Source organism: Bufo gargarizans, chromosome 10 (assembly GCF_014858855.1).
Source record: "Bufo gargarizans isolate SCDJY-AF-19 chromosome 10, ASM1485885v1, whole genome shotgun sequence".
NCBI classification, from domain to species: Eukaryota; Metazoa; Chordata; class Amphibia; order Anura; family Bufonidae; genus Bufo; species Bufo gargarizans.
The window spans coordinates 2792521-2818116 of NC_058089.1; the positions used below are offsets into that span (position 1 = coordinate 2792521).

Below are 25596 nucleotides of genomic sequence, written 5' to 3' on the forward strand. Positions count from 1 at the left end.
GATGGAACGCTGCCCATCTACGGGGTAACGCGGGGAGGTATCCAGCTTCCTCCTGTTTGCACTGCGCGATGATGTTACACCTATGGTTTGCGTGAAATTGCATGTGAATTATCACTTTTGTGCCATTTTCACCCACAGAAGGATCTACAGAAATCATGATCTGAAAAAATATTGCAAAGTAGTTTTATTTCCCCGTAAAAATGATACGCCATCCGTGTTTTGTCAGCGATTTTGACGGACTCATAGACTTCAATGGGCGCGCTTGGTCCATATCACGGATCAAAGTAGTGCATGTCCCCGTTTTTTTTTTTTTGTTTGTTTTTTACGGCCAGTAAAAAAAAGATACTGAAATGTGAACAGACATCAATGGGTACGCGTGCTGTCCGAAGAAAATTCAGACAGTACACGTCAGTGAAAACGGAAATGTGAACAAGGCCTTACACTCACACTGGGGACAATTCCACTGCGTTTTATTTTTATATTACACAATGTGCGGATGAGATTTGCTTTAATTTGCTGCTACTGACGATTTTGGACCTGGAATTCCGCAGCGTATACGCCCGCTGCGAAGTGCCCAACAGTTATGGATCTACATACTAAATTAAACTTTATGAGGCAAGTAACAAACGCTCTGATTGGTTTCCAGTAGCGACATTACATCTGTAATATAGACCATGAAGTGTAATAGAAAACCGAATACATTTTTTTTAAAAAATACCGCACGTGTTACTCACGTAGCTCCCCTGCCACCTCATCTAAGCAGATGCTGTTGTTCACAGCCGGATTCGGGTAATCTGGGTACCGGGCGAGAAACTTATGGCACAGCAGTCCCAGACTCTTCTCCTTGCGGCTTGGCATCGTTTTTTCAAGCTCGTCACCTGAAAACTGTTCCTTTAAAAAAATTAATTGATTATTTAAAAAAATTAGGTTTCTAAATGAATCAAAGCCCCCCCCCCCCCCATAAATAGAGTGTCATGTCAGGAGGATCTCGGGAACGAGGTACAAATAGTTAACCTCCAAGTGTCTCATCTGACGAGGACGTGATTGTTGTCGCACCTCCTGCAGAAAGGGAGGGGCTGGGACGGTGGCGATGGACAGGTGGGCTCAGCGGGGGAGGGGTGAATGGCATTAATTACATCCTGCAGCTGCACAAACCCACACACAGCAGCTATACGTGGCCAAGGTGGCGCACAACCCAAAATACTGTGCTTTTGGCATGTTGCAATTACTTTTTCCTATAGTGCTGAGCCTGTGCATACACAGGGCAGCCTGTCTAAACAAGCAGAGCTGCAGTGTAAAGCATGACGGAGGATTAAAGTAGAATACAGAGCACCAGTGGGAAAGGAGGCATCTCCTCTGGGGATCAGGAGACAGCAGCTAAACCGTTATAATGGAGCCAAGCTGTATTTCACTAGCTGTGCAGTGTAAAGCATGGCGGAGCCTCTGATGCCCCCTGGATTTGCAGGTTTTGCGCTCACCTCTAGAATTTCACGCTCCCTGTTTCTGATCTCCGGGCTCGCTGCGCTGATCAGCATTTTAAGGTTCGCGGTTGGCGTCCAGGGGTCGCTGTTGTCACATGGTTTGGTCGGGGTTTGTAAGTTATCTGCTGCACATTGTAGCTCCGTCAATACCAGAGATGACGGGTGCTTTGATGGCGACCGGGGGATACGTATAGTCACCGGACAAATGGCGTTCTCCTGAAATGCGCAGAAATAACCATCAGTCGTCAGGCAGTTCCGTTACTCACACTACACCCGATATTACTTCCCACAAACCTTCTGGTCGTCCTCCATACTGGGGGGAATTCTCACACGTGGCCGATGTTCACACAAGTCCTGCAAAAAATAAAAAAGTCTGAAAACCTCTACAGCTGAGGGTTTGCTACAGCTGAAACTCCCAGCGGGGTAGATTTGCTTCAGTGTATCAGTACAAATAAAACGCATCCAGCTGTTCGTTCAGCGATGATTGATGAATTTGTAACAAAACTGGGCTGAATCACCCTCCCACTGTTTCCGATGGGAGGCTGCGGCATAGTTCATGCCGGTGAGGATGTTTGGCGCATAGTTTTCAAGACCGTGCTGAGAATGCGCAGATCAGCGCGGCGGTTTCTGCTGTGGGATACGCAGAGGATTTGGTGATGGACAATGGTCCGTCTGAACCTCCCCCCACTGCGTCGTGAAGGAGAGACCGTCTTCAGTACACCGCTGAGCGCTCAAGGAGCCTGGTCACTACTGCAGTCCCCGACTACGCATGTGCGCCCCATCACTGCCCATCAGACTAGTTAGGGGGCGTTCACACAACAATCCATTTTACGGTATGCAAATCACGGATCCAAAAAACACAGATGGGGGCTTCGTGCATCCTGCACTTTTTGTGGGCCCCATTCTTCTCCGCAAAACTGACAAAAACAGGAAAAGTTCGGTCATTCATGGAAACCGTATGCGGTCTGCATTTTTTGGGGACGCAAAGAAACAAATAGGTCCATGTGTGATCTGCAGAAAAGGCGCATTAGGTAGTGTGAATTAGGGGTGGGCGATATAGGTGATATAAATTTGTGCATATCGCCGGACCGCGATATGATCGTGCTCTCGGCGCGCACCATGTTCTCCTGAGCCGGCACAGTGGAGAAGGAGGGAGTCCCTCCCTCCCCACTGTGCGCGGCTGCCGCTGACCATCATTGAGAACAGAGTAGGAGGGGAGGGCCTGTGGCCACTGCGCCACCAATGAATGTGCCGGCCATATCCTGGCCCCTATGACTGCACGCTGTGATCCGCCGCAATTAACCCCTCAGTTGAGGGGTTAATCACACAGATCACAGGCGTCCTGTCAGAGGTCGGGTGCTGGGAATGTTCTTCAGTCTCTGCATTGGTTGCAGTTCCGATCGGAGTCCCAGCAGTGTAATGCTGGGGCTCCGATCGGTTACAATGGCAGCCAGGACGCTACTGAAGTCCTGGCTGCCATGGTATGTTAGTGAGCAGCATTATACTCACGTGCGCAGTGGCCGCTCCTTCTGTCTGTGCGGCGCATTGCTAATGCTTATAGCATTAGCAATGCGCCGCACAGACCTATGAGAAGGAGCGTCCAGCGGCCACGGCGCATGCGAGTATAATGCTGCTCACTAACATACCATGGCAGCCAGGACTTCAGTAGCGTCCTGGCTGCCATTGTAACCCACTGCCACCAATGATGGGGGGGGGGGGGGACCCTGGGCCAATACCACCAATGATTAATACTGGGGAGGGAGGAGGTGGGTTTGAGTTACCAGAGGGAGAGGCTGGGGGGCACATGAGAGGCTGGGGGGCACATCAGAGGCTGGCTGCCATGGTCAGGGAGAGTGTAAAGTCCTATTCACCCTAGTAGAGCTCTATTAGGGCGAATATGACAAGTGTTCTAGCCCTTAAAGGGAACCTGTCACCGGGATTTTGTGTTTAGAGCTGAGGACATGGGCTGCTAGATGGTGGCTAGCACATCCGCAATACCAAGTCCCCATAGCTCTGTGTGCTTTTATGGTGTAAAAAAACCCAGATTTGATACATATTCAAATTAACCTGAGATGAGTCCTGTCCGTGACTCATCTCAGGAACAGGACTCATCTCAGGTTAATTTGCATATGTATCACATCAGATTTTATACATAATAAAGCACACAGAGCTATGGGGACTGGGTATTGCGGATGCGCTAGCGGCCATCTAGCAGCTCATGTCCTCAGCTCTATACACAAAATCCCGGTGACATGTTCCCTTTAAAGGAGGCTAATAGTTAAATAAAAAGTGTAAAAAAAAAAAAAAAAAAAAAAAAAAAAAGAAGTTTAAACACCCCCCCAAATATAGAAAACAATATATATCGCATATGCTTAAAACTATATTGCAATATAGATTTTAGGCCATATCGCTCACCCTGTGCGTGCCCACGGATTTGAGGTTCTACACTTGCATAAACCGCAGCCTAATGTCTCATGCACATGACTGGGTGCGTTTTTGCGGACTGCAAAGTGCGGATCCGCAAAACATGGATGGGGGCCATGTGTGTTCATCATTTTACAGAATGTCTGGCCCTCTATATAGCGGTCCTATCCTCGTCCGGGCCAGGGAACAGACGCGCAGATGCGGAAGTGAACCGGTCCGCATCATCAGTATTAAAAGCTCAGAAAACCGCTTTCGTGACGTCCGTATGGTCACATGACACATCCTGCTCCGCCACAGATTTTGTGAACGAAGCCCAACGTTATCATCTTCTGAGGTGAATACACATCAGTCACTGACGGCGGAGGCCCCCCGGCCTTGACCCCCTGTAGGAGGAGGCCCCATGCGATTCTATGCTGGTGCTTCAGATGACAGTGGCGCCAATCACGTTTGCGTTGTCATGGCAGTCCAGCGCCATCCTCTAAGGTCACAGGCTCCGGTTATTGAACATTTTCCCAGCAGGTTTGACTACCTATCGTCCAATTATTCTCTCTCTCTCCCTACACAGGGCAGATTATCATCCTGTCGCCCGATCAGATCGGCCCATGTGTGCAAAGCACAAACTATCATTTTGGGGGAAACTCCTCACGTTTCTAATACCCGGTCAGTACATAGGCCCGACCTCATCTATTATAACGAGATAATGGACGGCCGCCATATTCCAGTCAGTGCAGCCCCAGCGCCAACAAACACGACACATACAAACTCTACAGCCTCGGTGCCCCGCCCACTATAAGGGCTGAACCAATCAGTGGGCGCCCTGGTAGAGGGGCGTGCCCGCGGACCGGAAGACGCGTCACTTCTCAGGATTTCCACAACTTCAAAAAAAAGTGGCGCCGGAAATAGAGCGGGAACCGGGAGGGGGTGCGGGGCTGCTGCTGCTGAGGGCGTACGGCGTGACCTCCAGAGCATACTGGGAGTAGTAGTCCACTGGCGCTAAGGACCAAGCCTGGGACAGCCGCATATAGTAGATACACAGGGGATAAGACTGTACATTTCCAGAGCCGGAACCCACAGCTGTGTACACGTCATATACTGCCCCCACCTATAGACCCTGTCCATACAGTATGTGTGAGGGGAGAGCTGGGCCCCTCAGCTGTGTACACGTCATATACTGCCCCCACCTATAGACCCTGTCCATACAGTATGTGTGAGGGCAGAGCCGGGCCCCTCAGCTGTGTACACGTCATATACTGCCCCCACCTCTAGACCCTGTCCATACAATATGTGTGAGGGGAGAGCTGGGGCCCTCAGCTGTGTATACGTCATATACTGCCCCCACCTATAGACCCTGTCCATACAATATGTGTGAGGGGAGAGCCGGGCCCCTCAGCTGTGTACACGTCATATACTGCCCCCACCTCTAGACCCTGTCCATACAATATGTGTGAGGGGAGAGCTGGGGCCCTCAGCTGTGTATACGTCATATACTGCCCCCACCTATAGACCCTGTCCATACAGTATGTGCGAGGGCCGGAGCCGGGCCCCTCAGCTGTGTACACGTCATATACTGCCCCCACCTATAGACCCTGTCCATACAGTATGTGTGAGAGGAGAGCTGGGGCCCTCAGCTGTGTCACGTCATATACTGCCCCCACCTATAGACCCTGTCCATACAGTATGTGAGGGGAGAGCCGGGCCCCTCAGCTGTGTACACGTCATATACTGCCCTCACCTATAGACCCTGTCCATACAATATGTGTGAGGGGAGAGCTGGGGCCCTCAGCTGTGTACACGTCATATACTGCCCCCACCTATAGACCCGTCCATACAGTATGTGTGAGGGCAGAGCCGGGGCCCTCAGCTGTGTACACGTCATATACTGCCCTCACCTATAGACCCTGTCCATACAGTATGTGTGAGAGGAGAGCTGGGGCCCTCAGCTGTGTACACGTCATATACTGCCCTCACCTATAGACCCGTCCATACAGTATGTGTGAGGGCCGGAGCTGGGGCCCTCAGCTGTGTACACGTCATATACTGCCCTCACCTATAGACCCGTCCATACAGTATGTGTGAGGGCCGGAGCCGGGACCCACAGCTGTGTACACGTCATATACTGCCCCCACCTATAGACCCTGTCCATACAGTATGTGTGAGGGGAGAGCTGGGGCCCTCAGCTGTGTACACGTCATATACTGCCCTCACCTATAGACCCTGTCCATACAGTATGTGTGAGGGGAGAGCTGGGGCCCTCAGCTGTGTACACGTCATATACTGCCCCCACCTATAGACCCGTCCATACAGTATGTGTGAGGGGAGAGCTGGGGCCCTCAGCTGTGTACACGTCATATACTGCCCCCACCTATAGACCCGTCCATACAGTATGTGTGAGGGCAGAGCCAGGCCCCTCAGCTGTGTACACGTCATATACTGCCCCCACCTATAGACCCTGTCCATGTAATGTTTCTGAGGGCCCACAGAGGATACTGAATCCCCCCCCAGATATGGTGGAGGCCAGTCTCTGTATATACTGTACACAGTGGTCAGGAAGGTATAGAAACCAGGACTATACATCACCAATGTGTTACAGGTGGTGGTAATGTATATGTGGCCTCAGACAGTATAGATAGGTGATCACTTTAATGCTGTATATACTGTCCTCAACATTACAGGTAAGTGTGCCACGTGTATATGTATAGAATATGTATGGGCTCCTCCGGACAGTGACTTCTACATGCACAGTCCATAACAGGGGTCCCAGTGTCCTATGGGAGCAGTAAAAAAACAACAACAAATAAATATACACACACACAAACACACATATGTAACCTCTATATACTGCCCTCACCCTGTCCTCTATATATGCCCCTTACAGATAATATCTATGCTGGCCTTGCCCAGTGCCCACATATATACAGTATACTGCCCCTTACATGTAACCTCTATATATTCTGGCCTGACCCAGTGCCCACATATATACGGCCCCTTACATGTAACCTCTATATATACTGGCCTCACCCAGTGCCCCCATATATACGGCCCCTTACATGTAACCTCTATATATACTGGCCTCACCCAGTGCCCCCATATATACGGCCCCTTACATGTAACCTCTATATATACTGGCCTCACCCAGTGCCCGCATATATACGGCCCCTTACATGTAACCTCTGTATATACTGGCCTCACCCAGTGCCCCCATATATACAGCCCTTACATGTAACCTCTATATGTACTGGCCTCACCCAGTGCCCACATATATACCGCCTCTTACATGTAACCTCTATATATACTGGCCTCACCCAGTGCCCATATATACCGCCTCTTACATGTAACCTCTATATATACTGGCCTCACCCAGTGCCCACATATATACCGCCTCTTACATGTAACCTCTATATATACTGGCCTCACCCAGTGCCCACATATATACCGCCTCTTACATGTAACCTCTATATACTGGCCTCACCCAGTGCCCACATATACCGCCTCTTACATGTAACCTCTATATATACTGGCCTACCAGTGCCCACATATATACGCCTCTTACATGTAACCTCTATATATACTGGCCTCACCCAGTGCCCACATATATACCGCCTCTTACATGTAACCTCTATATATACTGGCCTCACCCAGTGCCCACATATATACCGCCTCTTACATGTAACCTCTATATATACTGGCCTCACCCAGTGCCCACATATATACCGCCTCTTACATGTAACCTCTATATATACTGGCCTCACCCAGTGCCCACATATATACCGCCTCTTACATGTTTATGTACTGGCCTCACCCAGTGCCCACATATATACCGCCTCTTACATAACCTCTATATGTACTGGCCTCACCCAGTGCCCACATATATAACCTCTATATATACTGGCCTCACCCCGGTGCACACAGATATACCGCCTCTATACATGTAACCTCTATATATACTGGCCTCACCCAGTGCCCACATATATACCGCCTCTTACATGTAACCTCTATATATACTGGCCTCACCCAGATCCGTGCTCGCTATGTAAATGTATCTATATACACCCTCTATACAGGGCCCTGTGTGTGAGGTCAGTATATAACAGCCGGTGCCCGGGTCTCTGTTCCGGGTCCCCCGGGTGAGCTCGGTAGATAAGGCCCTCTACGGACACAGTGCAGACCATCCGGTAGCGCCACTCACCTCTCCCCGCGGGTCCTGTCCTCGGCATTCCGTACAGCGGGTGTACGGGGCTCGGGGTTACCCGGTAACGTCGGGTGTACGGGGCTCGGGGTTACCCGGTAACGTCGGGTGTACGGGGCTCGGGGTTACCCGGTAACGTTGGGTGTCAGGCTCTAAGTTTCGAGCGCCAAATAGCAGATACTTTGTTTCAATTTGCCACCTTATCAACCAAAAGGGAAGAGAACCAATCACAGAGCGGCGACTCATCCAAGCCGACCAATCAGAAGACGGGAAGACAGGAGGGGCGGGGCGCGGGAAAGTGTATGTCCTGTGTCTTGTGTGTACTTTGCACTTGTGTGTACGTTACCAGTGCCTGTGGGGGAACTACAAGTCCCAGCAGCGTCCAGACCACTGCCACTGCCCTAGGCTGTGTGCCCCGCTCTGCAGTGTCCCGTGAGCTGTGTAACAAGTCAAAAGCTCCTACAGGTGCAGAAATGATTACTGTTCTGTCCAGGGGACACAGCCAGGAGACTGACCCCCAATCACATGACCTAATCAGAGGCCACTGTCGGGGTACATCCACACGTGACGATTCTGCTGCGGAATGGGAAGTTATTAGGGTCCGTTCACACTTGCGTTAAACTTTCCCGGTATTGAGTTCCGTACTAGGGGCTCAATACCGGAAAAACAGATCAGTTTTATCCTAAGGCCTCTTTCACACGAGCGAGTATTCCGCGCGGGTGCAATGCGTGATGTGAACGCATTGCACCCTCACTGAATCCGGACCCATTCATTTCAATGGGTCTGTGTACATGAGCGTTGGTTTTCACGCATCACTTGTGCGTTGCATGAAAATCGCAGCATGTTCTATAGTCAGCGTTTTTCACGCAACGCTGGCCCCATAGAAGTAAATGGGTCTGCGTCAAAAACCCATTGCTTCCGCAAGCATGCGATTTTCACGGATGGTTGCTAAGAGATGGTGTTTGTAAACATTCAATTATTTATCACGTGTGTGAAAAACGCATCATTGCGCATTGCACACACGCGATAAAAACTGAACGCAATCGCAAATAAAACTAATGAACTTGCTTGCGAAATTGCGCAGTTTTCACTGAACGCATCCGGACACGTTCGTCTGCAAGGGGCCTAATGCATTCTGAATGGAGAGCAATCCGTTCAGGATGTCTTCAGTCTCTGTACGGTTTTTGGACGGAGAAAATACCGCAGCATGCTGCTGTATTTTCTCCGTCCAAAATTCCGGAACACTTGCCGGATCCGGCATTATTTTCCATTGAAATGCATTAATGCCGTATCCGGCCCTAAGTGTTCCCCGGAAAAACTGATCCGGTTTTGCGGTCTGCGCATGCGCAAACCTTTAAAAATGTGAAAAAGATAAATACCGGATCTGTTTTTCCGGATGACAACCGGACAGACGGATCCGGTATTGCAATGCATTTGTGAGACTGATCCGCATCCAGATCCGTCAACAAATGGTATCCGTTTGCATACAGCAGGCAGTTCCGGTGACGGACCTGCCTGCCGGAATCCAACAACGCAAGTGTGAAAGTACCCTTACACGTAATCTCTATATATACTGGCCTCACCCAGTGCTCTTATATATACCGCCCCTTACATTATAGTATAATGTCCCCTGCCGCACCCCTCACACGGTATAATGTCCCCTTCCGCACCCCTCACACAGTATAATGTCCCCTGCCGCACCCCTCACACAGTATAATGTCCCCTGCCGCACCCCTCACACGGTATAATGTCCCCTGCCACACCCCTCACACGGTATAATGTCCCCTGCCGCACCCCTCACACGGTATAATGTCCCCTTCCGCACCCCTCACACAGTATAATGTCCCCTGCCGCACCCCTCACACGGTATAATGTCCCCTGCCACACCCCTCACACGGTATAATGTCCCCTGCCGCACCCCTCATACGGTATAATGTCCCCTGCCGCACCCCTTACACGGTATAATGTCCCCTGCCGCACCCCTCACACAGTATAATGTCCCCTGCCGCACCCCTCACATGGTATAATGTCCCCTGCCGCACCCCTCACACGGTATAATGTCCCCTGCCGCACCCCTCACACGGTATAATGTCCCCTGCCGCACCCCTCACACAGTATAATGTCCCCTGCCGCACCCCTCACACGGTATAATGTCCCCTGCCGCACCCCTCACACGGTATAATGTCCCCTGCCGCACCCCTCACACGGTATAATGTCCCCTGCCGCACCCCTCACACGGTATAATGTCCCCTGCCGCACCCCTCACACAGTATAATGTCCCCTGCCGCACCCCTCACACGGTATAATGTCCCCTGCCGCACCCCTCACACAGTATAATGTCCCCTGCCGCACCCCTCACACGGTATAATGTCCCCTGCCGCACCCCTCACACAGTATAATGTCCCCTGCCGCACCCCTCACACAGTATAATGTCCCCTGCCGCACCCCTCACACGGTATAATGTCCCCTGCCACACCCCTCACACGGTATAATGTCCCCTGCCGCACCCCTCACACGGTATAATGTCCCCTTCCGCACCCCTCACACAGTATAATGTCCCCTGCCGCACCCCTCACACGGTATAATGTCCCCTGCCACACCCCTCACACGGTATAATGTCCCCTGCCGCACCCCTCATACGGTATAATGTCCCCTGCCGCACCCCTTACACGGTATAATGTCCCCTGCCGCACCCCTCACACAGTATAATGTCCCCTGCCGCACCCCTCACATGGTATAATGTCCCCTGCCGCACCCCTCACACGGTATAATGTCCCCTGCCGCACCCCTCACACGGTATAATGTCCCCTGCCGCACCCCTCACACGGTATAATGTCCCCTGCCGCACCCCTCACACAGTATAATGTCCCCTGCCGCACCCCTCACACGGTATAATGTCCCCTGCCGCACCCCTCACACGGTATAATGTCCCCTGCCGCACCCCTCACACGGTATAATGTCCCCTGCCGCACCCCTCACACGGTATAATGTCCCCTGCCGCACCCCTCACACAGTATAATGTCCCCTGCCGCACCCCTCACACGGTATAATGTCCCCTGCCGCACCCCTCACACAGTATAATGTCCCCTGCCGCACCCCTCACACGGTATAATGTCCCCTGCCGCACCCCTCACACAGTATAATGTCCCCTGCCGCACCCCTCACACGGTATAATGTCCCCTGCCGCACCCCTCACATGGTATAATGTCCCCTGCCACACCCCTCACACGGTATAATGTCCCCTGCCACACCTCTCACACGGTATAATGTCCCCTGCCACACCCCTCACACGGTATAATGTCCCCTGCCACACCCCTCACACGGTATAATGTCCCCTGCCGCACCCCTCACACAATGTCCCCTGCCGCACCTCTCACACAGTATAATGTCCCCTGCCACACCCCTCACACTGTATGTGTGCAGACAGCCTATAATACCCCTTATATACCCACTGAGGGATATGTGTGCAGACAGCCTATAATACCCCTTATATACCCACTGAGGGATATGTGTGCAGACATCCTATCGCCCCTTATATACCCACCGAGGGATATGTGTGCAGACAGCCTATCACACACCTTATATACCCACCGAGGGATATGTGTGCAGACAGCCTATCACACACCTTATATACCCACTGAGGGATATGTGTGCAGACAGCCTATCACACACCTTATATACCCACTGAGGGATATGTGTGGAGACAGCCTATCACCCCTTATATGCCCACTGAGGGATATGTGTGCAGACAGACTATCACACACCTTATATACCCACTGAGGAATATGTGTGCAGATAGCCTATCACACACCTTATATACCCACCGAGGGATATGTGTGCAGACAGCCTATCACACACCTTATATACCCACTGAGGGATATGTGTGCAAACAGCCTATCACACACCTTATATACCCACTGAGGGATATGTGTGCAGACATCCTATCGCCCCTTATATGCCTACTGAGGGATATGTGTGCAGACAGCCTCACACCTTATATACCCACCGAGGGATATGTGTGCAGACAGACTATCACACACCTTATATACCCACTGAGGGATATGTGTGCAGACAGCCTATCACACACCTTATATACCCACTAAGGAATATGTGTGCAGACAGCCTATCACTCCCTTTATATACCCACTGAGGGATATATGTGCAGACAGCCTATCTGTCACAGGCTTTGGTGTGCGCCATGACACGGTTGCCGTGCATGCTGTTGCAGCATGTAGGTGCCTCCTCCTTTCTCCTGGTGCCTTCCCTGTCTGGTGCCGGAGGGGTTAATTATCTAGCTGGTGGCGATTTAGGTGTGTCCTGGGTGTGGCCACGAGGTTTATTTTGCCTGTGGCCTGTTGGCTGGTTGCAGTATTCCTCTGGCCTTACTGTGTGCTGCAGCTGTGCTCCTGCCAGGCCTCTACCATCTGCCCAGTGCTTGAGGGACACCTTGTGGAACATCAAAGTCTTTTCTATGTTTTCCCGGTGTCACCTTCCCTTCTCTACCCCTCTTATATGTGTGGTGTTGTCCATGTTGTGGGTGTTGTCTTGTCTAGTGTTATTACATGTCTGGTCTATTGGTTTCTGTAGTCCAGCATCTTGCTAGACATTTTCCCTGAGTGTTGTGCCTCTGGAAGGGGGTCTTAGGGTTCACCGGAGGGGGAACCACCAGTCAGTGTGCAGCTCGGCTGGGGGCCACCATGCATCCTGTCTGTATGGGGTTCCGGTCGTCGTTGTTTGCCGCGGCAGATAAGTGCGAGTTGTTTCTGGGCTCTTACCTGCCGATGCTGCAGCTGTGCACTGTCCTTCCCTTCCCTTGCTGCTAGGCCTGTGAGACTCCTTTTCATCCGTGTCGTGGAAGAACAGGTTGTCTCTCCTCTGCTCTTATTCCAGGGATGATCAGGGCGACTTAGGGTCCGAGGTTCCTGGGTATGAGCGGTCTTACCATCTAGGACCGCTCATACGGTTAGGACTAGTCAGGGCGAGGATTAGGGAACCTCTAGGAGGTGACCAGCTCCCTTTTCCTGGTGTCCAGGCCTAGCTGCTTCCCTTGTTTCTCCTACGCTATATGGTGGGAAGTTTTCCCCCACTCCCCACCGTGACACTATCACATCTTATATACCCACTGAGGGATATGTGTGCAGACAGCCTATCACACACCTTATATACCCACTGAGGGATATGTGTGCAGACAGCCTATCACACACCTTATATACCCACTGAGGGATATGTGTGCAGACAGCCTATCATACCTTATATACCCACCGAGGGATATGTGTGCAGACAGCCTATCACACACCTTATATACCCACTGAGGGATATGTGTGCACACAGCCTATCACATACCTGATATACCCACTGAGCCCGCTCAGCACACAGGACTTTCTTCATGAGCTACACGCTGCTGACGTCAACAGTAGGAAGTGTTCATAATAATGGGACCCAGTGTTTCCCAACCAGTGTGCCTCCAGCTGTTGCAAAACTACAACTCCCAGCATGCCCGCACAGCCAAAGGCTGTCCAGGCATGCTGGGAGTTGTAGTTTTGCAACAGCTGGAGGCACACTGGTTGGGAAACCCTGCGAGTCTAGACTGTCGTTTTTTCTTCTGGATCAATACAGAAGAAAATCGTGGTGAGATCCCTTGGAGCTATTCTGGAGAACACAGCACAGTCCCTCTTAAAGTGCAGGACCAGAAGGACCCTGTGTGCCCCCGTAATGGTCCCTGAACACAACTTTGCCAGATACGTATAGTGCCTCTAGGAGAGAAAACTACCATCTGATGTTGCACGCCCCAATTATTAAAACATTTCTAGATTTCTGTAGGCAGTGTATTCAGGATCTGTGTAACACGGGGCCAGTATACACTTGCATGCAAGCTGATGTATGGCTCCATATTCACACAGCCTGGTTGTGCACCCACAGGCCACATAACATGTAACACTCACTCTTGGGCAATACTCACATTACACAATGTTTCCCATCATTTGGCATCTCTCGGGAGGTAGAGGGACTGTATGCAGCCACTACGTGTGTGCAGGTCTGGGTGCTGCAGGTGACGTCTCTTCACGCACGGCCAGCAGTGGGAATATTCTCAAGTGAACACGCAAAAAAAAAAACACTACAAAAAAAACACAAAATCTGTTCCATTAGGAGCCTTCATAGCAGATTCTGGCAATAATTTAGTACAAGATACCGCACATGCTGTGCTATTTAGTCTGGCATAATAATGGATTACCAATGTGGTCAGTGGGGCCCGTCGGCCTGTTACTGATGTCATCCAATAGATCTGATGCTTCTGTTATTTACTTATTTTATTTTGTTTTTAGATTGGAACAGAAAAGCGTAAATTATGCCGCAGGTGTCAACATCGACATGGAGGAGTTGTCTGGTTATTTACTATTCGTGGACTACCCTCAGGGTAAGCCATCAATATCTAGTTGGCAGGGGTCTGACACCCAGCACTCCAACCAATCAGCTGCCAAATGTGTGGACTGGATGCAATTGTAGCTCACTCTTAAAGGGGTTATCCTGTGAATAATTTAAAAACTGAAAACCAGACATCATATAGTACAGGCTAGTCTCTTTCTAACAAAGGTAGAACCAGCTCTGTACCTCACAAGGATCCAGAGATCTCATCATTCATTGCTCCAACTGCTCAGCTAGATTTATAACAAGCTGGCAGTTCAGGGGTGTGTCCTCTCTGCTGTAGCTCTCTTCCTATCACATCTCAGGAGGCAGCTGAAGGATGGAACTGAGCATGTGCGTCCACCTCAGAGAAGTGGACAGAGTGATAAGCAAAAGAACAAACAGGCGGTGTATACAAATACATTTTATTCGATAATTCAGTGGCTATGCAAAATCTTTAATTACATCCAATTAAAAAAAGGTATTCAGATCCAGATGCCGGTTTGAAAACTGCAGTATATTTTTTGTGGGACAATCCCTTTAAATGTCACAGCGTCTGGATATACATTGGCATGTTCCTATCCACTGTAGGCAGAAATCTTGAAAATTTAAAATGTAAAGTATTACCTTGTGTGGTAAAGTGTATGGAAAAGTCTTGGAAGGGGTGTATATCTCACCCAGGTTTCTCAATTGGGTGATGTAAGTAAAATCCAGAAAAGCTAAAGTGGTTTCAGCAAAGTGAAGGTTGCTGAGACAGTTTTGTTAAAAGTTCAAGGGCTGGATTTTATTTGGACTGGGAAGGTAGGTTTGGTAGTGGTTCCTCCCCAATCCACCCCCATTCCAGGGCTGATTTTCCCCTAGCCTGAGGGATCCCCAGGGGGAGCCAGCTGGGATCGTTAGGCGGAAATAAAAGCACATCCCAGGCTGTCAGTCTGCCTGGAAAAAGTCTAGGAAGCTGGCCGGCTAGAGACGCCTCTGTGTGTGATCTGTGCTCAATAGGTGTGCTAGAAACTAATTTGTATTCGTTAGAGCCCAGACGGGCAGGAGTTTATTTTGTTTGGCTTATGTTTTATGGTGCTGGAACTTCATGATACCTAGTGAATTATAACTGGCTGTGCCTGTAAATTGCCGGAGTGTCATAACAATAAAGCATCAATTTGGACTTTAATCCTGTTGTCTGCAAAGGAATCTGTCACCGCCGCCCTGCTTGAGAGAGCAATCCCTTAGGGCTTTTTCACACGAGCGGATGCCGTGCGTGGAATCCGCTGCATGAAAGACCGCCAAGCCGCGCTCCGGACAGCAGAGACACGGAGCAGTAACATGACTGATAATAGTCGGTGCCTCTCTGTGACCTTTTTACTATAAAATCACAGTGAGATAAAGTTGTCGCCGTGATTTTGTAGCAAAAAGATCACAGAGAGGCACGGAGCATTATCAATCATGTTAACCACCTCCTGTCCGCACGTTGACTATAAATGGAGGTGGATCTCTATCACTGAATGGACATTTCTGAACGTCCATTCAGAGATCGCAGCTGCAGAGCAACCCTGAGAGAAGGCAGGGACAGTGTGTTCTGTGCGCTTCCTGTCCCGGTCCGGAGGTCATGTGACCGCCGGGGCTGGGAGAGTGCAGGAGATGTCGGGTCTTTCACAGACCTCAATCTGCCCTGTACTGGGGCTTTACAGCGCTGTATTCTGCTGTACAGCCTTTCTGGGGGGCGTATTTCCCCTGTAACTGGGGCTTACAAAGTAAATCAATAGTGGAAAAAAAAAGGAAGTTAAAATAGACATATTTGGTATTGCCACCTCCGTGACGGTCGGCTCTATAAAATATCACATGACCCACCCAGTCCGATAAACACCTTAAAAAAAAAAACAGTGTAAAAAAAAAAGCCATTTTTGTCATCTTACATCACAAAACGTGCAACACCAGGTGATCAAAAAGGCGTATGTCCTACAAAATGGTACCAATAAAACCGTCTCCTCATCCCGCAAAAATTGAACCCCTACATAAGAAAATCGCTTAAAAAAACAAAAAACAAAAACAATACTATAACCACTAAGAACATTTGCCATATATACAATATTCCAATCTGCAAAGACGCACTATCCTCTATCTAACAGCAAACTACTATCCACTAAATATCCCACCAACGGAACTACAACTATAGAAGGGGGACTGCCTTTTTTAATACTGCCTTTTTTAATACTCTCTTAATACTCTATATAATGTTACATTCTGAACTTGATTTTATTTTATTTTACTGCTCAGTGGCAGCTTTATAAAGGACTGGAAGACCAATATATTTTTCCAATATTTTACTTTATATGAAGGACTATTTTCTATGAAGGACTTTTTACTCCCCATACTTATGTGAAGGATACTTTACTCACACCCCTTTTTCCCCCCAAATAATTTTTCACAATATTTTTCTAAAAGGATCCATCACCCCTCACAAATTGGTGATCACTTTATTATATCTATTTATCTTTTACGCATAACTACACACAAGCTTTTTATCTACATATTACATGAATACCAGAACCTAAATAAAATACACCCTGTTCCCAAACTAAGAGTCTGCCTGCTTATCCTTTATTGTTTAAAAACAACTATAGATCTCAGAACATGGACACATTAACCCCTTAGGGACACAGCCTTTTTACACCTTAGGACCAGGCCATTTTTTGCAAATCTGACCAGTGTCACTTTAAGTGCTCATAACTTTAAAACGCTTTGACTTATCCAGGCCGTTCTGAGATTGTTTTTTTCGTCACATATTGTACTTCATGACACTGGTGAAATGAAGTCAAAAAAATATTTTTTTTTGCACCAAAAAATACCTAATTTAACAAATTTTTGGAAAAATTAGCAAATTTCAAAGTTTCAGTTTCTCTACTTCTGTAATACATAGTAATACCCCCAAAAATTGTGATGACTTTACATTCCCCATATGTCTACTTTATGTTTGAATTGTTTTGGGAATGATATTTTATTTTTTGGGGATGTTATAAGGCTTAGAAGTTTAGAAGCAAATCTTGAAATTTTTCAGCAATTTACAAAAACGACATTTTTAGGGACCAGTTCAGGTCTGAAGTCACTTTGCGAGGCTTACATAATAGAAACCACCCAAAAATGACCCCATCTACGAAACTACACCCCTCAAGGTATTCAAAACTGATTTTACATACGTTGTTAACCCTTTAGGTGTTGCACAAGAGTTATTGGCAAATGGGGATGAAATTTGAGAATTTCTTTTTTTTGTCAAATTTTTTATTTTAACCCATTTTTTCCACTAACAAAGCAAGGGTTAACAGCCAAACAAGACTGTATCTTTATTACCCTGACTCTGCCGTTTACAGAAATACCCAATATGTGGCCGTACACTACTGTACGGCCACACAGCGGGGCATAGAGTGAAAGGTGCGCCGTTTGGTTTTTGGAGGGCTGATTTTTATGGACCGGTTTATTTACACCGTGTCCTGTTTCAACCCCCCTGATGCACCCCTGGAGTCGAAACTCCCTAAAAGTGACCCCATCTAAGAAACTACACCCCTCAAGGTATTCAAAACTGATTTTACATACGTCGTTAACCCTTTAGGTGTTGCACAAGAGTTATTGGCAAATGGGGATGAAATTGGAAACTCCCTAAAAGTGACCCCATTTTGGAAACTACGGGATAAGGTGGCATTTTTTGGGGGAGTATTTTTAGGGTAAATATAATTTTTGGTTGCTCTATATTACATTTTTGTGAGGTAAGGTTACCAAAAATTGAAATTCTGATATTTCATCTCCATTTGCCATTAACTGTTGAGGAACACCTAAAGGGTTAATAAAGTTTGTATAATCATTTTTGAATACCTTGAGGGGTGTAGTTTCTTAGATGGGGTCAATTTTAGGGAGTTTTTACTCTAGGGGGGCATCAGGGGGGCTTCAAAAGGGATATGGTGTCAATAAAAAAGGCCATCAAAATCGGCCTTCCAGAAACCATGTCGGTCCTTTCCTTTTGCAGCCTCCCTTTTACGGATACAGCAGTTTACGACCACAAATGTGGCGTTTCTGTAAACTGCAGTATCAGGGTAATAAATTTTAACTTTTGTTTGGTTGTTAACCCTTGTTTTGTTACCGGAAAAAACGGACTGAAATGGAAAAGTGCCAAAAATAGCGGTTTTGGCACCGTTTTTTTTTTTTTTTTTAACCGTGTTAATCTGGGTAGTTAGGTCATGGGATATTGTTATAGAGGAGATTCTTACGGACGCAGCAATATCTAATAAGTCTACTTTTTTTTACAATTATTTAGGTTTTTGACTATATTATCTTTTTTGATACAACTTTTTTTTTTGGGTATCTCTAAAGTCTAAGTGTCATTTTTTTTATTTTATTTTAGCCAATTATCTTATGTGGGGGCTCATTTTTTGCGGGATGAGCGGACGGTTTTATTGGCACTATTTTGGGGGCTATATGACTTTTTGATCGCTTGCTATTAAACTTTTTGTTATGTAAGGTGACAAAAAAAAAATTTTTTTGCACCTATTTTTTTTTTTTTTTTTACTGTGTTAATCTGGGGGGGTTGGGTCATGGGGTATTTTTATAGAGGAGATTCTTACGGACGTGGCGATACCTAATAAGTCAACTTTTTTTTTACAATTATTTAGGTTTTAGACTATATTATCCTTTTTGATACCCTAAAAAAAATTTTTGTATCTCTAAAGTCTAAGAGTCATTTTCTATTTTTTTTTTTATCTGATTATCTTATGTGGGGGCTCATTTTTTGCGGGATGAGATGACGGTTTTATTGGCACTAATTTGGGGGCTATATGACTTTTTGATTGCTTGCTATTAAACTTTTTATTATGTAAGGTGACAAAAAAAACCTTTTTTTGCACCTTTTTTTTTTTTTTCTGGACCGTGTTAATCTGGGGGGTTAGGTCATGGGGCATTTTTATAGAGGAGATTATTACAGACGCGGCAATACCTATGTCTACTTTTAATAAATTATTTTAGTTTTTTTGGGTGTCTCAAGTCTGAGAACCATTTTTTTTTATCCGATGTCAGTGCTAAATTGGGATATAAATTTAGTACTCCATGGAAGTGTGATACTCCCTGAAGCAACCGTCAATGCAGAGGCCCGGATGATCGGGGCATGTGTCGCACTGAGTAGTCGTGTCCTTCCGTATCCCCCTCCTGCGACACACTCTGCACTTTTTTTGGGTTCGTCCCTTCTTTCCAGTATGGGGGACCACACCTGGAAAGTGTTGGCCAGGGACGATCCGGGCGCCTACAGTTCCCGAGGTACTCCGGCCTGCTCTTTCCCGGTCCGAAAAGATCAGGGCCTTGAGGACTGCCTCATAGAACTGGAGGAATGTCCCTGTGCTGCCAGCGCTTCGGGATAGTACAAAAGAGTTGTACATGGCAACCTGTACCAAGTAGACCGCAACTTTTTTGTACCATGCCCGGGTTTTGCGCATGGCGTTATATGGCTTGAGGACTTGATCCGAGAGATCAACTCCTCCCATATACCGATTGTAGGCGACGATACAATCGGGCTTGAGGACCGTTGCCGCGGTAGTGCGCACAGGGACAGGGGTGATGCCGTTACCATGAATTGTGGACAGCATAAGGACATCCCTCTTGTCCTTATACCTGACCAGCAACAGGTTTCCAGTGGTAAGGGCACGGGTCTCACCCCTGGGGATAGGTACCTGGAGGGGGTGGGCAGGGAGGCCGCGTTGATTTTTCCGCACGGTCCCACAAGCGGACGTGGATCTGGCGGCAAGGGACTGGAACAAGGGGATACTGGTATAAAAGTTATCCACGTACAAGTGGTAACCCTTATCCAGCAGTGGGTGCATAAGGTCCCACACAAGTTTCCCGGTAACACCCAGAGTGGGGGGACATTCTGGGGGTTGAATCCGGGAATCTCGCCCCTCGTATACACGAAATTTGTAAGTGTACCCTGAGGTACTCTCACAAATTATGTATAGCTTCACGCCATACCTCGCCCGCTTGGAAGGCACATACTGGCGGAAAATGAGTCTCCCCTTGAACGCAATGAGAGACTCATCAACCACGACCTCCCTTCCAGGTACATAGGCCTCCATGAATTTGGCCCCAAAGTGATCGATGACCGGCCGTATCTTGTACAGACGGTCATGGGCAGGATCACCTCGGGGTGGACATGCTGCATTATCGGAATAATGCAGACATTTCCTGATGGCCTCAAACCGGGAGCGTGTCATAACCGTACTGTAAAGTGGGGTCTGATATAGGACGTCCCCACTCCAGTACAGCCTGGCACTGGGTTTCTTGACCAGGCCCATATGCAGCACGAGGCCCCAAAATGTCCTCATTTCGGCTGCACTGACCGGCGTCCAGCCACCGGGCCTGGCCAAAAAGGAGCCCGGGTGTTGAGCGACGAACTGTTGGGCGTACAGATTCGTCTGCTCCACCATCAGATTTACCAGTGGGTCACTGAAAAAATGACAAAAAAAGTCATATTCAGTGTAGCCCACTGTGGAAATCTGGATTCCTGATTGGCCTACGAAATCAGGAATCACGGGCTCGTATCGCTCTGGGCTACACCAGACAAGTTCACCGGCAGGGTGCTCCGGTGGATTTAACTGGTGGGCCGGGAAACCAGTACGAGCCCCAGAGCTGCTCGTACTAGTGTGGGCCACAGGGTCCCTAACATGGCGGTCCCCTTGCTCCGCCTGGCGGCGTCTCCGCTGCCTTGGGGGCTCATCATCATCGCTAGATGATGAGGAGGATGCGGATGACAACAGGAATGTGGGGTCATCCTCATCCTCACTGGGACTCTCGGACTCGGAGGCAAGCTGGGCGTATGCCTCCTCGGCCGAGAACGTCCGGCGGGCCATAGGGGAGTGTGTGTCTGCGTGTATATGTGCGTGTGTGTAACTCTTTATTTGGTGTGCGTGTGTGAGGGGGCACGGGTGTTCACGAACTCACCCTAAAACTAACAGAAAAAAATAAATAAAACTAACTAAAAAAAGGGCAAAAAAGTGAGGAAAAAAAATTCAAAACTGCTGATCAACCGTCCGAAGTTGATCAGCGGTGGGGTGTGCGATGCGCTAACAGTGGCCGGACGCTAAGTGCCGGTCACAGTCAGCGAACTCAAAAAAAAAAAAAAAAAAAAAAAAAAAAAGCACCCCAAAAAAGGTGGGGGGGGGGGGCAAGTGGCAGGGGGAGGGGGGCAAGTGGCAGCAGCCCTGGGGGGTCTAGGGTCACACAGCTGTGCTGTGGACCCCAGACACCCTAACTGGGGTGATGCAATAAAAAGTCAAAAAAACTACCTTTCCCCTTTTTTTCCCTGCCTATCCCAAACTTTCCCTAGCTGTCCCTATGTACCTGATGGGGGGTGCTGGGGGCACAGATCGGGTCCTGGGGGCACAGATCAGGGGTGCTGGCAGCGATGGTGGACACGTGCAGGCAGCTCCTCTCTCCTCCGGCGCTGGAACACAAAAGGAGGAGGAGAGGGGCGCCTGCCTCTTTTGAATCTGCCGCCGGACCGCCCCCTGACCAATCAGAAAGCGATCCTGAGTGGTGATGTCACCATCACCACTCAGGATCGCTGGATGGTGATTGGTGGAGTGAAATCACACCACCATCACCATCCTGTTCCGGGTTATCGGGTCTTCAGAGACCCGAATAACCCGGAAACGCAGAAAACCGCAGGTCTGAATTGACCTGCGGTTTTCTGCGATCGCATACATGGGGGGGTCACCGGACCCCCCGACGCATTTGCCCCAAGTGCCTGCTCAATGATTTGAGCAGGCACGGGGTTCCGATCGCCGCCGGCCGCGCGGCGGTGATTGAAAATGCACAGGGCGTACATGTACGCCCTGTGTCCTTAAGGGGTTAAAACATGCATCCTCATTCTGCGGCCCTCCAGCTGTTGTACGACTACAACTCCCACAATGCTCTGCTGTAGGCTGATACTTGTAGGCTGTTCGGGCATGCTGGGAGTTGTAGTTTTGCAACAGCTGGAGGGCCGCAGTTTGAGGATGCCTGCATTAAAACATAATGTTTCTGTTTCAAAAATGCTATTGTGTTAAAATGAAATAAATAAAACAAAGTATACATATTAGGTATTGCCGCATCCGTAACAACCAGGTCTATAACAATATCACATGACCTAACCCCTCGGGTGAACACCCTAAAAAGAAAACAAATAAAACTGTAAAAAAAAGGCCATTTTGTCACCTTACATCACAAAAAGTGCAACACTAAGTGATCAAAAAGGCTTATGTCCCACAAAATGGTACTAATAAAACAGTCACCTCATCCCGCAAAAAATGAGATCCTAACTAAGACAATCGGTCAAAAAATAAAAAAGCTATGGCTCTCAGACTATGGAGACGCTAAAACAGAATTTATTTGGCTTCAAAAATGTTATTATTGTGTAAAACTTAAATAACAACCGATATCAATACCAGTAATTGAATGTGTGTCACTAAACAGTTCACCAAAAAATGATACACACATATAATATAAGTTCCATCTTTATTGTTTAAAAAAAAAAAATTCAATACATATTAAAGGAAAAAGTACATACAGTGGTAGCAGTGCAGGACAGTACTGCGACAAGTATAAGTCCACCATCCCCCCCCCCACAACAATAGCTCCTATGATCAGTTTCATACAGTCAAATAGATTATAAGCCACAATCTTAATACAAATATTGTGTAAAAAACACATACAAATATATAAATAGCTAGTATATCTCATATCCTGACCTCATGCCACATCATTTTGCCATACCAATTCTGTACCATTAGATATTAGCTAAACATGGAGTCTCCATGAGGCATACTCCAAATGCATACATCAAACACAATTTTTTAACATTGTGTGCACAATCCTGAATGGAAGAATGCTAAAAATGTCACATGACCTAACCCCTCAGATGAACGCTGTAAAAATAAATAAATAAAAACTGTGCTAAAACAACCAATTTTTTGGTCACCATGCCCCATAAAGTTTTATAATGAATGATAAAAAAATTATATGTACCCAAAAATGGTACCAATAAAAACATCAACTCTTCCTGCAATAAACAAGCCCCTGCACAAGACGATCGGCAGAAAAAATAAATAAAAATGGCATTCAGAAAATGGAGACATAAAAGCATAATGTTTTTTCAAAAATGCTTTATTATGTAAAACTGAAACAAACAAAGAAAGTAGACATGTTTTATATCATTGCGTCCGTAACAACCTGCTCTATAAAAATAGCACATGATCTCACCATGAATTTTGTAAAAAGGGTTTTGGGGGTGACAGAAGCCCTTTAAAAAGTGGGTTTTGGCAATTTTCTTAAAATTTTTAAGAATTGCTTCTAAAAATCTAAGCCTCTAACGTCCTAAAAAAATAAAATGACATTTCCAAAATGATGCCAACATAAAGTAAACATATGGGGAATGTTAAGTAATAAATATTTTATGAGGTATCCCTTTCTGTTTTAAAAGCCGAAAAATTGAAATTTTGGAAATTGCTAATTTTTCTATTTTTGGGGGTAAATTTGGGATTTTTTCCTAAATAAAGGTAAAATATATTGACTCAAATTTATGACTATCATAAAGTACAATATGTCACGAGAAAACAATCTCTGCATGGCTTGGATAAGTAAAAGTGTTCCAAAGTTATTACCAGATAAAGTGAGATATGTCAGATTTGCAAAATTAGGCCTGGTCAGGAAGGGGGCAAATGGCCCGGATGTGAAGTGGTTAAAGAGGACCTTTTACCAGTTTTACTTTATAAAAGCGATACCTCACACTGTAGCCATGTACAGCGCCACAGCCAGAACGAGCGGCGCAACGGAGAAGGATATCATGCAAAAAATTAGCAATATGACATCTACTGAACATGGGCTACAGTGTGAGGTATCGCTTTTATAAAGTAAAAACTGGTGAAAGGCCCTCTTTAATGCTCCATGTCTCTGCTGTCCGGAATAAGCCTTGGCTGTCTTTCACGCACGGCATCCGCTCGTGTGAAAGAGCCCTAAGGCTGAGTTCATACGGGCGAGTATTCCGCGCGGATGCGATGCGTGAGGTGAACGCATTGCACCCGCACTGAATCTGGACCCATTCATTTCTATGGGGCTGTGCACATGGGCTGTGACTTTCACGCATCACTTATGCGTTGCGTGAAAATCGCAGCACGCTCTATATTGTGCGTTTTCCACGCAACGCAGGCCCCATAGAAGTGAATGGAGCTGCGTGAAAATCGCAAGCAAGTGCGGATGTGGTGTGATTTTCACGCACGGTTGCTAGGAGACTATCAGGATGGGGACCCGATCATTAGTATTTTCCCTTATAACATGGTTATAAGGGAAAATAATAGCATTCTGAATACAGAATCCATAGTACAATAGCGCTGGAGGGGTTAAAAATTTTTTTTTTACTCACCTTAATCCACTTGATCGCGCAGCCGGCATCTCTTCTGTCTTCTTTTTTGCTGTGGGCAGGAAAAGGACCTGTGGTGACGTCACTCCGGTCATCACGTGATCTATCACCATGGTAAAAGATCATGTGACGGACCATGTGATGACTGGAGTGACGTCACCACAGGTCCTGTTCCTGCACACAGCAAAAAAGAAGACAGAAGAGATGCCGGCTGTTATTCATATACATAGTATGTAGGCCGGCACTTGTTCACATCTGTGTTGGAGGCTCAGTTCGGGGCCTTTGTTGCAGATTCTGTCAAAGCCTCACATGCAGCACTTTTTTGTCTGGTTCAGCTCTGTTCCTGTCAGTTAGGCTGGGTTCACACCTGAGCGTTTTACAGCGCGTTCCTACGGGTGCCGGGGGTCAACATTAAAACCTCAGAAAACCCCTTTAATAGAGTGTGTCCACATCTCTGAGGCTCGTAAAAAAAAAAAATCTTCAGAAATATTTACCGGTATTTTGAAGTTGTGCTTTTTAGCCAACTATTTCAATGGAAAGCTGGGTGACAACCAGTACAATTATTACAGCTCCCATGAGGGTTGTCACATGAAAAATCTATAGCCATACTGTAGGTGGAAGGAGGATAAGACTGTACCCCAAGGGTGCAGCCACACAGGGTGGCTTTTACGCAGTGCGCTTTC

General features: G+C 47.6%; 2 protein-coding genes across 9 annotated transcripts in view; one reads left to right on the top strand and one right to left on the bottom strand.

Moving 5' to 3' along the window:
• The window catches only part of E2F8 (E2F transcription factor 8), a 20392-nt gene extending 12147 nt beyond the window's left edge, over nt 1-8245 (bottom strand). For 3 of the 8 annotated variants that reach the window (XM_044269413.1, XM_044269406.1, XM_044269405.1), the window contains exons 1-4: nt 4585-4644; nt 1776-1835; nt 1479-1697; nt 735-891 (exon numbers count right to left, since the gene is read on the bottom strand). In XM_044269413.1, coding sequence (XP_044125348.1) covers nt 735-891; nt 1479-1697; nt 1776-1835; nt 4585-4620 — 472 coding nt within the window. In that variant the 5' untranslated portion in view covers nt 4621-4644. Of the gene's footprint in view, nt 1-734; nt 892-1478; nt 1698-1775; nt 1836-3896; nt 4414-4434; nt 4547-4584; nt 4646-8091 lie in introns of those variants that run through there. The other 5 variants (XM_044269410.1, XM_044269409.1, XM_044269408.1 and 2 more) reach the window with 5 other exon arrangements.
• A 16129-nt stretch (nt 8246-24374) lies between these two features.
• Nucleotides 24375-25596, top strand: part of LOC122920709 — a 97674-nt gene continuing 96452 nt past the window's right edge. Inside the window, exon 1 of the mRNA XM_044270417.1 lies at nt 24375-24391. Within this exon, the coding sequence (XP_044126352.1) occupies nt 24375-24391 (17 nt within the window). The remainder of the gene's footprint in view (nt 24392-25596) is intronic.